At 40.2% G+C, this 16,593-nt stretch overlaps 1 protein-coding gene across 2 annotated transcripts in view; it reads right to left on the bottom strand.

Annotated features, from left to right (window-relative positions):
- The window catches only part of kcnh2b (potassium voltage-gated channel, subfamily H (eag-related), member 2b), a 202,258-nt gene that overhangs the window by 20,479 nt on the left and 165,186 nt on the right, over positions 1–16,593 (bottom strand). For both annotated transcript variants that reach the window (XM_069512757.1, XM_069512758.1), the window contains 2 exons: positions 1,703–1,882; positions 596–699 (listed from right to left, as the gene is read on the bottom strand). In XM_069512757.1, the coding sequence (XP_069368858.1) occupies positions 596–699; positions 1,703–1,882 (284 nt within the window). The remainder of the gene's footprint in view (positions 1–595; positions 700–1,702; positions 1,883–16,593) is intronic.

Below are 16,593 nucleotides of genomic sequence, written 5' to 3'. Positions count from 1 at the left end.
AGGGAGATCCAATCGCATGTGGTCACTTGAGACTTATTCTCATGGTAACTGATGATATAGAGCAGTTCACTTGAGATCGGATCGCCTGATGCGCATGTTCTAACGCCCTGTCCACATTTATGTGCAATTTGCAAAACAAACTTTTCTTCTGTGTTTGAGCCTCTTGTCCACATGCAAATGGTATTTTAAGTCACTTAAACAAAGTTTTTTACAAACGCCTTCCACAGTAAGAATGAAACTGAAACAAAAATGGTGGCTATATATCTGCTTCTTTACATTTGGTTAGTGCTGCTAGGTTTAATTACAAATTTGCAGCTAAATTTAACATCAGCAGCAGTGACAGGCATCACTTTCATCCAGTATTGGACAGATCACTGGTTAAGACTCTTTCACCACCTATTGGCCGGGCATGCTGGTTTGGACGTCGTGATTGTTTTTTGAGTCTTCATCTAGTCGGAGATATTTGTGTAACGTAAAGGTCGTGTGGATGGATGTGGTTTTTTTAAACAGAGGGGAAATATCTTTTAAAAAATATGTCTGCAGTAGTGTAGACAAGGGATTAATGCCAGGTAGGAACAAGGCCTTAATGTCAGACCTGAAGTTGATGAGGATGTCAATGATGAACATGATATCCACCATTAGGTCCACCACATTGAGAGGAGAGCAGGAGTAACCACAACTCTGCATGGCAACCTCTTCCTGTGAGGAGAGGAGAGGAGAGGAGAGGGAGGGAGATTCAGAAAGGTTAGAGAAAATAGAGGAAGACAGGAGAAGAGAATTATAATCTAATGCTCTAAAAATAGAACAGTTCTGTGACACTACTTCTCTCGAGTAGATTAGCATTAAGGGTTTAAAGATAATTTGCATACGTACAATAAGTAGATAAAATATGAAAAAAAACAGGACATTCAGTTCTAGAAACATTGTCCTGAGAGATACTCTTGAAAGCACCATGAAAATCCTCTGTGCAAACTACTGCCCTGTTTCTAAGCAGGAACCTCTGTTCTGCTCTGTTTATTTGCTGTGGTGGCAAAATGTTGATGCTTAAAGTATTATTGATGCTGTACAGCACAGTTTGTACTTTACAATATAATGTATAATAATACAATAGCAGTTATACATGCAGGTAAACTGGTGATTGACCATTTCCCATTGCAAGTTGAGGAGTTTACCTTTTCCCTGGTGAGCATTGTTCAATGTCATGAACACAATGAAAACTGAGGCACCGTCGCACCTCACTGTCTTGCCAAATTATGGTGCAATGGTTCCATTAGTGCTTATAAGAGACAGAGCCAATTAAAACCTGTGTAGAGTCATTTCACCTGGGAGTGAATTCTGATTGTGTCTAATCACACTGCAGATCAGTGGAAAGGGGCAATGCTGCAGGATTTGCTGACCAGATTTATGTTACTACACGTTGACATTAATTGAAGTATATCTACAAATGTAGATTTTGGACATTTTGTGACTTGTGATGATGAAACTTGCAAATTTGATGAAAGTGCATGGGCAGAAAAAACATTACACAACACTATACAGAAATTTCAGTGGACACACAGTATATGTACATATATTTTAGTGAGTAAGTTACACTGCAGTTTAGCTGGGAGGCAAAGAGAGAAAAAATGAGCAGAACGTTGTGTTATTAATGCTTTCTTGACCACAGGCTGATAAATGATTCTGTCCCTATATGAGACCCCACCTGGTCATTGAGGAGGAATGCGGCTGAGTATGGGGTCAGGATGGCGGTGTAGATGACCAGCAGCAGGATGAGCCAGTCCCACACGGCCTTGAAGGGGCTGTAGTGCAACACTGTCCACTTGTGGATGCGAGGGGCTTGGAGCTTGTACTCCGGCAACACGTCTGCACCGAGTGACAGTACCTGGGTAAAGAGAGGGGGGGACAGAGGGACAATAAGACAGTGGATACAATGAGACAGAGAAGGAGTGAAGGCAATAAATGGAGCAAAGGAAGAGAAGGAGGACGGTATTACCATAAGATAATATATATAGCAGTAGTATTATGGAAAATGAGTTGACAATCAGGCTAACCACTTCCATGACGTGTGTTTTTCCTTCACAGTAGCCAGTGATGAGAACTGTTCTGAAGGCAGTGACTCAGTGACTCTCCTAAGGTTACACTCCCAGGCAGCATATCACACACACACACACACACACACACACATACATACACATAAACACACACACATACACATTCTAGATATGCAAATGTACAATAATATTTAGAGGAATACTCATAAACTCATATATATATACTCATATATCATATATAGTAGTAGGCTAACACAAACACTCACATCCTCTGTGTCTCCATAGTACTGAATCTTACACAAGAGCTTTGAATTCTTTGTGACAAAGTGCATATAGGCATATTCCAATCACACGTAAACAAACACACTGAGATCCTTCTCCTCCATCTTCACATTAAAACACAAACACACACTCGGAATGAAATCTCGGGTATTATGGTGCAGTTCTAAGTAGCTTTACTTGCAGTAATGTATTCCACAGTCGGCACCGCTCTCGCCCTGGGTGAGAGCAGGAATGAATCTGTATAAAGAGATCTGAGGAGAGCCTGCCTTGTGTCTCTGTCTTATAGAATCACACAGAGAACTGCAGAGAATCTGAGCAGGTGACAAAGTCAAAGTGACTTTTGACTGACTTTCAGCACTGTCACACAACAGCCTGCTGTGAGTATGCATGTACCACCAAAGTACACTGACTGGAGGACTGAGTTATAACTACAGTGGCTTAAAAATACTTCTACTGCCATGTAAGTTAGATGACCTTACAATATAATGCAATCCATTACATTACCAGCTATGGCCTGACATGGTCTCTAAAATAATAACGTTGTACCGTAAGTCAGAAACCTTTGAAAGACTTTACACGTTTCTTGCTATTTCCACTCTCCAAAATTAGATTCAAAAGGAAATAGTTACTGTGAGGCAGAACTGCTGACAGCAAATTTAGATTCAAAGGTGTCTAAATCCACTTTAAAGGTATTACAGCCCTTTTTAGGTATGAGCCTCCAGCTTAAGGGACAGAAAAGGAGTGGAACATCAGAATACATATTAAACTAAAGTGGTGATTTGTCATATTTGAGTCCGTCAAAAATGTAAGTCAGAGACTATTTATGCAAATGTCAGTTCATGTTTATTCACACTTTGTACAAGGTGATCCATGTAACTTGTTCCAGCTTGAAATGATTCTGCATAAGCATGGCACGGTTTAAACATTCTGCCAGTGATTAGTTCACAGGTAGAGTTGGCAGAGTGGCAGCGAGAGGTACAGCAGACTGAGTGACACAAACTGCACAGAGCCCGTGGAGTGTGTAAACAGTGTGTGTGCAGAGTTTAACAATCAAGTGAAAAGAAGGATCATAATATGAGTAGAGTATATAATGCAGATAATTCAGATATGAAGTAATACATCCTGTATTCCATGATTACATGTTATTCTTCCTTCATCTCCTCTCATTTTTGCTTGTTCCTATTTCTTCCCACTCCTGCTCATTGACTTTCTTAATCTTTCTTCATCACTGATTTAATGTCCCTCTCCCATCCCCATCTCTTCTCCTGCACACCCAGCAGCAGCTCAGCCACATCATTCATCCTGCCTCCACATCCTTTCTGCTCCTGCTTGAATGGCCAGTTTTTCTTTCCCCTAACCTCCCTCATTCATTTTCCATCTTCCTCTCTTAAATCTCACTTGCCCTTTTCTTTCTTTCACACTTTTATTCTTCTTTCATTCCTTCACATTTTCTCTCTCTCCTTATGGTCCACAACTATATCTTCTTCAGCTCCTCCGGCCCCATGGCAAATTTATCTATGTGCTTATGATTACACCATCCCTAGATCTTCTGGTATAAGAGGATCTGATATCTCTCATTATCTTGGGATTTCCTCAGGAGCTGTTATTATAGAGCAACATTTTGTGAGATAACATTTTGGTTAGGGTAAGACATTTTTTTCATATTTAAAGCAGCTCTTTGAATCTGGGCTCATTCAAAAACATAATTTCATGTATTTATATTTCTTTCTTTAAGGGTTAGTAAGTCCCTGCTTCTTTAAATTCTACATACATGTTTGTGGTAATTATATAAATATGAAATACTGACAAGGAGATGAATAAGCCATTACTAATTATATAGATCATAATTATCAAACTTTAATTACCAGTTGTTTTGAGTATGATCTGAGCTCTCTGTCAAAAAGAAAGGTAGCTTGGTTTGAGTATGTTACAAATGAATTAGTAAGCATTGCAAATGAACACAGTGCATAAGATACCTACACATAAAACACATTGAAAACAGGCAAAGCCACAAAGCACCGTGGTTTATCTAAATTTCCAAAGAGAAGAGTTATAATTCAGGTTCTCTAAATAAGTGAACTTCCACTTCATGGTCGTGTCTGACCTGAATTTTCCACAATACACCTGACGCACTTACTTCTTATCAGAACATGTTGTCTTGAAGATAATGCTGAGCTTTCCAAACTGATGTCTAGACACAAACAAAGTAAAACAGAAGCTAGCATTTCTTATCTACTGAATCCCTTGACCTGACAGTATTGCAACATAACACATCCAGGGCAGGGAAAGTTGTGTGTGTGTGTGTGTGTTACTGAGAATAAGGGTTTGTGTGTTAACTTTTCACATCCAGGATGAGCCTTTCATCCACCTGCATCCACCTGCTCCTTCCTCTGACTCTTTCCTTTGCTTGCACATACAACTGACAACTTCTTTAACAACCTCAAATTTAGTCTCTTTATAATTTACCAAACACAACCTTAAACTACAGATTAGTTGCTGTGTAGCTCATCACAATTTCTTCTGGACTTCCATGCAGGTTAGACAGGGCATAAACACACATGGGGTTTCTCTCAGGATGTGATAAAGATGTGACCAGACCAGACTGAAATAAGTTTTATGCATCGTCAGGATTATTCGAAAGTGTGACGCATCTGTGCGAAAAATCTGGATCGAGTGAATTTAAATATGGTTTCAATAAGGAGCCGTTGGGCCTTGGTGGAGGTATGCACTCTATTGAGCCATTGAATTTTCATACTGTATTAATGGACTCACTTTAATTTCCTGGGTAGATTAACGATTTCCATGGTTTGGTTTTACTGATTGACTGAACTTGTGTCGTGCTTGGTTCATGGTGTCAAAACCCTCTTTTATGTGCTTTGTTGTTTTCTGCTTAAGCAGACACACACACACACACACACATATACAAGTGCCCCTCTCAGCTGTGCGTCCCCTGCTAGAGTATCTTGCGGGCTATTCTTAGCCATCTGTGTGAAATACAAAACACTGCCCCAAGGACAGTTAAAAGTGCAGATGTCAAGATATATTCAAGTGCAGATCGGGCAGAGTTGTATCAGAGGACAGCCCTGGAGGGGGAGGACGTTGGGTAACCGAGGGGGCACTTCACAGAACTGCCTCTGTTATCAAGACGGTATTCTCACATCAGCGACAACACGCTGCTTCTCCCTGTCGTCAGTGTCCAGTGTGGAATCCCTCAGTCCAGCACAAAGCTGCATCATCAGCAAATTCTGCACATTATCAATGCTGGAGTTTGACACAGGGACTTGCTTGGACTGTATCTGACACACTGGGTTTGAAATGAACAGCTTGGCATTCAATCATTGTTAAAAAAGAAAGAAAATCGATCAAAATCTCAGGCTGCTGCCATGTCAGTTCTACTTTATATGACACTGTATGGTTTAGAGTGGCAGGAGAGCAGATACAAGGACAAAAAGAGATGACTTATGACAGGAGAAGTATCAAATTTAAACCAAAAGTCCTTTTCTTTCTGCAATGTCACTTTAACAAGATGAAAAGATGTCGATGAAAAATGTCGGCTCAAATTATTTTTTTTGATTTGATGAGAAAGCAGAAGTAATGACACAGACAAGAGGATGCATTGTGTTTCAAAGGGAAGCTCATTATGCGACAATGCATGGGCACCTAAGATTTTCATAAATAAACAAAAGTTGAAATGTCTGGAGATTGAATACTAATTGATCGAAGGACAAAGATGTAGAGATAGAATCAAGAATGTTAATATATATGCAGTGAAGAAAGTAGATATGAAGATGATCGAGTGTTTAAAACGTATTTTAAACATCTACTCAAGTTGTCCCGATAAAACTGATTGATGTTTAAACTGCAACTTCAGCCCTAAGTGTTTCTCTAAAACATGTCGGAGCGCTGTGGTCCCGAGCCCTTCCAACTACTGGCACTGGCAGAGGGGCAGAAGATGATCAGGGACGTCTCTGAATGGTTGACGAGGAGGTGGAATTTACACCGCTGATGCAGATTTCCAGATTCCCACACCTTTGATTAGAGGGTGTTAACCTTTTCAAATATAACCTACATAAATGTCAGGTCAGGATTGAATCTACATGAGCATTGGCCCTGCAAGGTCCACTGCGTGGTGTTCGGAGTCACGTTCAACCCAATAATGTGGATTTTTTTTAACCTAAATTTGGTAATAAATGTGAAATTAATACCAGCGTTCATGTACTTCATTAAAAACTTCATATAATTCAGTTAGCAGCTCAAAAACACATGTGCAGTATCACTTTAAGAGAAAAGTATACAGCAATTACAAAGCAGCATGAAGATGGACAAGGTTATAGAAAGGTCTGAAGTCTGAAGGTGATGACTCATCCTTTTAAAGGCGACAAAGTTTACACACACACACGCACACACACACACACACACACACACACACACGGGATGCATTCAGTACAGCTGCAGTCCTATAAAGGGCAATGACTGAAAGACACCTCCATCATTAATCTTCAATCAACTCTTCTCTCGGTGCAGAAGACTGAGCCACAGGCGCACACAGCTGCAGAGGTTTATATACAGAAAGTTTCACACCCAAAGTTACGACATCAAAAAGTAAGTGAGGCTGAGTCAAAGTGCATCTGAATAACCTACTACTTTCTGCAGCTTTTGTACTTCAGATGGTTTCCTTTGAGGGTGAAACTTTGAAAAGCAGATAGTGTACATCATTTCAGGCGACAGGCATCCTGAGCTGAGAGTTTGACGGGACGTACCATACATATTACAATGCTGCATACGTTGTGCAAGTTAATGTTAGCTTTTAAGAGCGGTTCCAGAGAGAGTCTTCGTCAACCCTCCCCAGAAGTGGATAACGCGTTTGAATTCAGCTCTCTGTAGTGACACTGTAAGTTTTATTAAATTTGACACTCAAGTTTGGCAACTTGGCGGGGGTCTCAGAGGGGAGGAGACAAAAATAAAGCACTGTATGAGGTTAACAGTAGCTGAAGGCACTCAGGCAGCACACACCATCAATGTGCTTGGTGGGGGTGTTGATGGGTTTGGGATGATTCCATTTCTCATATTGATTCATTTTGGTGTAAATTAAAAAAAAAAGGAAAGATAGAAACAAGGCATGCAGACGAATGGATACAGAGATGACAGAGGGAAAAATCTGCTCAGTTCTAAGGATATTTTTAGCCTCACATTAATTCTCATTTTTTAAATTGACTTTGTTCCAATTTAAAGTGAAGGAGTTGGGCCGAGGATATTTTCAACTGTATCCCAACTGTTCACTGCCTGTGGTGTTGCATCTATCTTTATCGGAGCAGGTATGAATCAGCACATCAGCACATCCTTTTACGTCTGGAAAATGAAACCACATCCCTGTGTGGAGACTCATACTGTACATGTACAGACAATAGCCCATTGTTTCAGGAACATGGACACATGGTATGTATGTAGGTATTACTGTAGCTGCCTTTTCCTACTCATATTCTACACACACACACACACACACACACAAACACATATTCACACAATTCTTCAGTGCAAATAGTGGGGATGCATAAATGTTCATGTGCATAAATTATACTTTTCTGCAAAACCAAATCAAAGAAAGAATTGACCTGAGAAATTGTTGTTTGCACACAATAGGGAGGCTAGGGAACGCATGTGTGTGAGTGTAGGTGCATCGGGGTAAAAGGCAGTACAGCTAATGTACTACTAAATGCTCTGTAAGTGTACAAATCAATTTTGTGTACACATGTACGTGCATGTGGTGCACTGCCTCAGGGCAAAGAGAGAAGTTATACCACCACTTTGACATAATATAGATTTGTTTGAGGGAGTAAAATAAAGAGATTAGGGGGAGGGAGGGAGAGAGAGAGAGGGAGGAAAAAACAGCGAGAGCACGTGCACATGCAGCTTGAGAAAAAAAAGATAAAAAGTGTGTAAAAGAGAAAGCTAGTGGGCGAGAGAGAAGGACGGAGAGTCAGAGCTGATGGGCACGAATACTCAGAAAGACAAAGAGAGAGCTGAGAGGTGAGAAAAAGGGTTGAAAGAAGAAAGAGTGATGGAAATTAAAGAACATTTCAATGACAAAGCTGCATGGTCTCACAGAGGACAGACTGTGACACATCACTCACCCACACACACACACACACATCACTCACTCACTCACTCACACACACACACGCATAATTAATTCCCTCGTTCTAATATCTCCTTTTTCTTTTTGCAGGCACGAGTAATGGTGAGGTTTGCCTTTCATTGTTTTGACCCGTCATGTTGTACATCATAAACACACCGGAAAACTGAGGAGCTCTGTCACCTTGCTGTCTCCTGCCAAATAAGGGTTCAGGATGAGGGTAAGGGTCAACCTAATTCTAACCCCCACCCTATAAACCCTTTAAAGGGGATTCATTGAAGATCGGCCAAAATGTCCTCACTTGCCCTGCGTGTAAAATCTAAACTGGTCCTCACTAAGACAGTGAAGTAAAAGTACAGACACACAACAAATGTTGGTGTGTGCTTACAAACCAGAACATCTGGACATTTACAGCAGCTGGAAATTAAATGGACTGTAAGTCAGTGCCTGTGCCAGAATGAGTGTGTCAGAAATCCATGTGTTCATGCTTCATGTTTTCTCTTGCGCTCTTTAGATTCCTCATGAAGACAATGAGTAACGCTTTGACTCAAAAGCAGAAAAACATGTCGTGACACTAAACGCTCATGTTTCTTCTTAAAAACACTTGTTTTATCCTTGTGGTTCTTTTTAGATCGTGCTCTGCTGTGCTGAGTTGGAAGCCTCAGCAAACGTGGTTAATATTTCACAATGAGCAACTGGTCAATATTTAATACACAGTCAAACAATACTGCTCATTTATTATAAGACAGAGCTTGTCCTATATCAGTGTTTAAACACAAGCAAAAGAAGCATATCAAAATTTCAGGGGCTTCAATTTCTACTGTCAACAGAGTGGTCTGGGAAACGTCAGCCGGGAAGAGCAAGTTATTTTGGGAGCAATTGCTCATGATAACTTTTTAATAATGCAAAATCAAATCATGTCTGTTTGGAGAAGGTCTACATGTGAACACAGCTCCTACCTCCTTACAGCACAAAAACACCTTCAGGAGGACTTGAGATAAAAACACATAAAATACCTTTTAAATGCAGCTAATATGCAGTTAAGCTCCAATAATCAAACCCCTGTCTGGAGGAGGTTACAGACACGTGTGTGAATGTATGTAAGCACTGTGCAGAAAAGCGAAAAAAGAAGGGCAGTTTATATCGAACAGGTGGCAGAGAGAAACGTGCCTGTCAGAAAGCTTTGCCCGGATGCTGGAGGCTGGAGGACAGGTGTTCGCTGTCCCAGCGGATGGAAATATTCCGATGTGTGTGTATCCTGGCATGACTTGTGAAACGCAAGCTTGGCTTCGAGTGTGTTTACCACAAACACAATATAAAAGGGTACAGGAACCATGCAAATATATGGTGCAAAAGGGCATTACACACACAAAGAGACACGCACACGTTAAAAAATACACAAAAACCCGCTATGCACATTTAAACACTGACTTCCTTTCATTTCCTCTGCTGTCACCCTGAACTTGAGCCTGTCAGCTAACTGGATAAATCCCACCGTAACCTTTTCTTGGCCTCATTCTAACACTTACATTTCAAAAGAAAGGCTGCAGGAGTTTTTCTCTTTTTCATCTTACAACGCTAACGCACACACAGTTCACACATAAGAGGACATAAGGTTTTGACACTGGCCGGCAGCTTTTTCTTTCACCAAAAGGCGTGTGTGATATTATTAGATAGTGTCTGCTTTAGAGTCAGTGGGGAGAGTCAGCCACTAATGTCTGGACAACGCAGACAGGGAAGGAATATGTGATTATTCCAGTAAAAAAAAACAGATTAAGGAATTAGAGTACATCTACAAATTGTTTTAACACGTGTTTCCCTGTTGAGTCCCAGCTGTTTTTAAAATTCCCTACACTCCTACTGAAAAGCTGCATTTCAAAGCCAAATAATCATAATCTTAATGATTTTTAAGAACATTATAAATGAACCGTTTACAGGGATTAATTATAATAAATCCACAGTGACTTTTCTCTGCTGCAATACATATCATTTCATTTCATTTTAAGGATGAAAATAGTTAATACATTTATGTTTCAAAAGGAATAACAATCACAGAAGATTCTGACCCTAATCTTGATTTTGTTTCTTAATCCTCTCAGACTCTCTTCATTTAGATTTTTAGATATTTTTAGATTGACACTTGTTTGACTTGTTTCAGAGAGTTTTATCATAGAGGTCATTTGATTTTACAGTGAAAATACACAAAATAGGTTTTTGACACTACATTTTGTAGTTTACTGCTGTAATTTTGTGTTTTGGACTAGAGTGCAGATCAGGCCACATTTTTTTCCGTCCAAACCCGTCGAAGCCTGACCCGAGCCAATTTTGGGCATAACCCTGACTGAGCCCAATGCTTTCCTTGTTTTCCCAGATTACAGAAATGTGCAGTGTAAAAACTCAGCCCAGCCAACATGACCGACTTGCCCTGATTTTTTTATTTTTTTTATCCCAGCCTTTTAGGTGCCGACAGATCCCAATGGTCTCTGGTCGGGTATCCACGCTCTATTATTGACCTGTGTCTGCTGGTGTGTCTCATAAATCCCCTTGCTGACTGCTGCTCTGGTCAGTACAACCTTGTGTTATCTACCCTTGGGCCAAAATTCTGAACCGGTCATTTTTTGGTCTTTATAACCTGCACATTCTTCGGCTAACGATCCAGTTTTTGCAAATTAAACTTCACTTTTAGACCCATGTCTCACCCTTCTGTTCTGTCCATGATTTAACAGTAGTTTTGGTATGTGGGAGAGGAAGGGTTGGAATTGATGTGTGTACTACTAAATCCCCCTGAAAGAAAATATTGAACCTTAACAGTAGAGAAGCAAACTTGAACCATCCATTAAAAACAACATTTTTCCCAAAACTGACCCAGCACACTGTCCATCAAGCTGCTTTTGTATGAACACAACTTCACTGCAATTCCTCGGCTCCTCAGCAACACATATAGCATATGCGAGCTAACACAAAAGCTGCACAACTTTGTTCAAAACTAAAGAAAACACACCAGAACCTGGTTTTATGAAATGCTCATGATGGCTATATGCCTAGCCTCATATTTGACTGATACATTCTGGTGATGGTCAAGGAATAAACAAGGTTTCTGCAGTGTCACTTATAACCAACCCCTCTTATTGTGTTTATGCTTGCATCCATATGCAAATGAATATGCCCCCCCCATATCGGTTTGATATATGCCTGCCACCACGATTGGCTTCCTGCTTGACCTTTTTCTCTCCAGCTCTGACAGTTCCCATTAAGACATAACAAAGGGGGCATATTTTCCCAGCACTGATGTCTCTTCTTCCTCTCCTCCTCTTCCTCCTCACCACAGCTCTCTCCTCCAATATTCATCAGCACCATCAGCGCTTAGGGAGGTTGCCCCCTCTCCCTGGATATATTTTTGCTCTCCACCTCTCTCTGTCTTTGTCCCCAAAGACACATCTCCTCCATGATCTCATCTCGTTCTGTGTCTGTGTCTTTACCCTTTCTAAATCTTTATCTTGATCTGTCTCTGCAACCATTTCTCCCTCCCTGTTTATTCATGTCTCTCCCATACTACAAAACAGAGGGGGATTGAAATATAAATGCAGCACTGTAACAGGACACAAGCAACGGCTGTGTGGCTGCTGACATATGGGCTGCTCACACACACTAATGCACATGTATTTGAATATTAATCCACAGAACAAAAATACTTCACAGCACAGTTCTTAATCTTTTCACAATGTGTCTGAGAAACTGCTGTAACCTCCTCATATTCAAATCAGAGGAAGGTTGGCCTTTAGTACAAGACCTGCAGTTCAATAAGAATGTATTAGAAGATTTCCACTTTGTACACACACACACACACACACACACATATATATATATAAATGTATATAAACACACCCTTCACATTGTGTTAACATGAGGCTAAAATATCCTACGCTGATTGCAGAGTACATGTTGTACAATATTGATGGGACTGAGTGCAGGGCTATAGCTTCTGCTCATGTGGCTTTAAAGCGAGCTGCATGTGAAAGGAGGATGCCACCATGCATTAGATTCAAACTATAGAATCAGGCCACACGAATAAATGATGCTGGTGTGTGGAGCCACAGCGGGACATATACATACTTAACACTATGTATGATTAATGTATGTGTAGTGAGCACTGCAAACATTAGCATTATGTTATTTTTATGCATACTGTATAATGCTGAATATTATATGCCATGTGATTGGCAAATTAGTTACAGTTCAAGTAGTTTCACTGAAAGAAAGCAAAGTTTACAATGTCGTGTCATGTGTCAATGTTTGGGCAAACATGCAAAGTGGTATCAGCATTATGAATTGTATATATTGTATAGCCTGAACTTGTTGTTATTTACACTATTCATTTATGATTACATACAAGACTTAGATGTCTTGTCATCTCAGCAAAGAGACAACTTTTTATCTGGGACATCCAAACATATCCAAAAATTGATGAATGACAATATTTGTGATGATCCACACGATCCATCATTGACTGACAACATGATTGTTGTTTTCTCTTTCTAAATGCTGAATGCTGACATTAGGTAAGTGATATATGATCCTCCCTTGCACACTTTTTTCACAACATGAATCATAAAACACGATGGGAAACACATTTACAGAGAAGTGACTGAAAGAAGACACAGGCGAGATGTAATTGAAAGCTCTAAAAACTAGTACAAGATCAATGACCTTAGACAGACTTACTGCTACTAGTCTTCTCAAAGCTTTGGTGATATTTGTTCTGTAGAAATAGTACTGCACAATATTCCCATCTGACAACCATGAAGCTGTGCTGTGAGAATTACGACCACTGACTTGTCAGATTGGGTGACTTTGACCTTTCATCCCATAGAGAGGTCAAGAGAAGTAGCAGAGCTGAAGATGGTGGAAGAAATGGATTAAAAGCTTCGGTCCAGTGCTTTCCATGGATGGATGGTCTCACTGTCTAAATGACAGCTGCTTGACCTAGCAATCCTCATGTGCAACCCATTGTTGGACCACAACTGCTTTGCATATGTGCAACTGAGTTCACAGTGGAAAAGATCATCTGTGCATGTTAGAGAACGGTATCATGCATGATAACCCAGATGTAGGACTCTGTGGGTCTGGTTGTGTAGATGTGATGTGTATCCTCTGCTATGGTCTTAAGGGAGGCTGAGATAATAAATGAACTATGACATCATTTGTAGCATGCATATAAATAATGTGGCAAAAAGGAGCACACATTCTCACACACACACAACGGGCACACACACAGACACACTGCTATGGTTCCCCTGGGATTGGTATATGAGTACAAAACTTGTCTCTTTGTCTCACAGCCCATTGGTTCACTAAGCACTGTTGTAATTCACAGATTATTATCCAAGTCACTGACGTTCCAGAGAGAAAAGCTGCTGATCCACACGCACACACTGATTCACACATTTCTCGAGCGTGCATAGTGTGGATGCATGAATGTACTACATGTACATAACGACCCTGGAAAAGGGAAGACGTTGTCTTCACAGAAACGACAGATAAATAGAAGGGTTTAATATGATTGAAAAACAACTTAAATTCAGCTACGCACATTACAAGTAGGTAGAAAGACAATTTGGGACAAAAGTCCTTCGTGTTTGCATTGAGTAGTTAGGCAGACTTAAAGAATGAAAAATGAGGGTTAAATCATGTGTATATTACTGAATCTATTGTACTGATACTGATTTGTTTTGTACACAATTACTGTAATTAGATTTTTTTCAGTAGTCTGAATACTCATGGAACATAAACTGCCTCTTTTCAAGAGGTATGAAAATGCATATTTAAGCCAGTTGGATCTGGTGTTGAGGCATCGAGTTTGACAAATTCATGGGATTGCGTGGCGAGTTAAAATGTGGCAGAGGACCGTGGGTTGACTCATATTGAGTGTCGACAAATGTGTTTGCAGTTTAGCTCCAGCCTGCTACTGTTTGACATGAGCTGTGGATGATGCCAGAGAGAATGTTTTGATATTTGTTCAACACATTTACACAATTTCCCATGAACTGTATCTGTAGTGTTATGTCAGGGGGTATAAAACATGACAGCAACCACGGTCTTACTTTACTGAGGATTAGCTGAGCCCTTCACTTCTACATTTGATGTATGAATTAGTATCATTGTGATGGATTCCTTTCCCCCTTTTTTTCTCCTTTTTGAAAATTGGGAAAACATGGAGGAATGGGCTAGGTCGGAATGGACCCTGCGAGTTAGCTAGAGGGCGCCCCTCTCACAAATTCTAAATGATTTCCAGTTGTATTTTGTCTGTTTACAGACAAATTGAACAGAGAATATGGACAGATGTTCTATCTCTTTCCATATATCTATTCAACATGAATGAGCCTTAGAGGTAACATCAACCCAACTTATTTTCACAGATGGCTGTTTGAAGGTGATTGATTTTAGGAAGGTGCCAAATTTGAAAACGATTCAGGCACAAACACAAACTAGATCTTTGCTGCTTGCCAACCGAGACACCTACACCTTCCTATCTTTCCCTTCTTGTCTTTCCCTTGTGTTTTTTTTTTGCATATAGAGCACAACAAAAAAATGATTTTGAGGCCAGTCATGTTGGCTAAGGCAGCTGCACCACAGCTCGTCATTTTCATGGTATCTGGGTAACAGAAGTGATTCTTCCCAGAAGTTAAATATTCGATAATCCCAGTAGCACCCTTAATTCACAATCACCTTCTCTCTCTCAGCATTTCTCTTTTCCCTGTGCTCTTTTGCTTCTCTCCCCCATCATCCCCTTTCTGTCTCCTCTTACCACAGCTCTCTCACAGTTGGGTGACAGCAGTGGGGTGCATATTAAGTCTTACCAGTGGGCTCCTTAATCCAAGACAAGCCGAGCCAAACCGAGCAGAGCCAGGAAAACATGCAGAGAAGATATCACTACTTTCTTTTGGTGAGTGCTGAGCTCTCTGTGATGCAGACATCCAGACGGACAGATTCAGAGAAAATGTGATGAAATAGAATCGAAATGTCCTAAATCATGACGCCACAAAGGGCAACACTTGCTCCTTCTAAATATTTCCATTTGGGACAATAAGTGGAGCAGCAATTTAATTATTTTATACGAAGCGGACTACTACAATGGCTACTGACACTCACACACACAGCTTACAGGGAGAATAGTGTGTCTTTGCAAATCACTTGTACAGTACAGCATGTGTGGGAGTCAGGGAAAGCCATGAATTACTCTACTTCACTCTCCCTTGTTCTCCAAGCATCTCCATCTCTGCTTTATACACCAGGCTCTGCTTTGTCTCATTAATGTGTGAGAATGTATTACTGGATGTACTTTACCTGCAGTGTAATGGTTTTCATTTGTCTAAATTTGTCGAAATGGACTGAACACAAAAAGCAAAATAATTAAATAATAAATGCAGTCACTCTAAAAGCCCCATTTTGAGGTTTCATTCCCAAAGTACCTGAAACAAACATTGTGGTATTGGGAGCCTTGGAGTGGTTGGATTTGATTTCTGAAGCATTTTTGCAACAACCTTGTGCAAACATAAGCGGATCGATCGGTGAAACATTCCCCATATTACTCAGCTTTATCAGGACCTAATAGAATCATGTTGACTGCAGGAGTATAATGGCCGCTGTTTGAATCTTGCTGAAAAATCCTCCTTTACAGAGTAAACTTTCCAATACAAAATCAATAATGTTTTTAAGGTGCCACACAGAAAATCAATGCTCCTCTGGGAGCTATTCTGAGTCCGAAGGAGGACTCTTGAAATAAAGACTGTTAAGCCATTTATCCTTTTCTTTTCGTCTTAGCTATTATGCCATACATGATATGACCAGATTTCATATCATTATGCAAAGCCAGAGCTGTTGATAGACACCGACTTTTTGGCAGTATTAAAGGCTGATATTATGGAAACAATTGTCAGTTAATAATTTCTGCTACAGAGAGCATACTAATGTTTCAAGTCAATGTACCATTATCCTCTGATTAATTGCTTCAAAAGCACATCTCATGAAATGTGGATCCACTATTGTGCCCTATTTCTGGCTTTGCCAAAGTCTTGCATAACTTTAAACACTGGCAGTAGGTAAGTTAAAAACTAAGGGTGCTCTCAG

This window comes from Paralichthys olivaceus, chromosome 17, assembly GCF_024713975.1.
Source record: "Paralichthys olivaceus isolate ysfri-2021 chromosome 17, ASM2471397v2, whole genome shotgun sequence".
NCBI classification, from domain to species: Eukaryota; Metazoa; Chordata; class Actinopteri; order Pleuronectiformes; family Paralichthyidae; genus Paralichthys; species Paralichthys olivaceus.
Note: the sequence above shows the minus strand (reverse complement) of the source record. Positions and strands in the feature narration are given on the sequence as shown.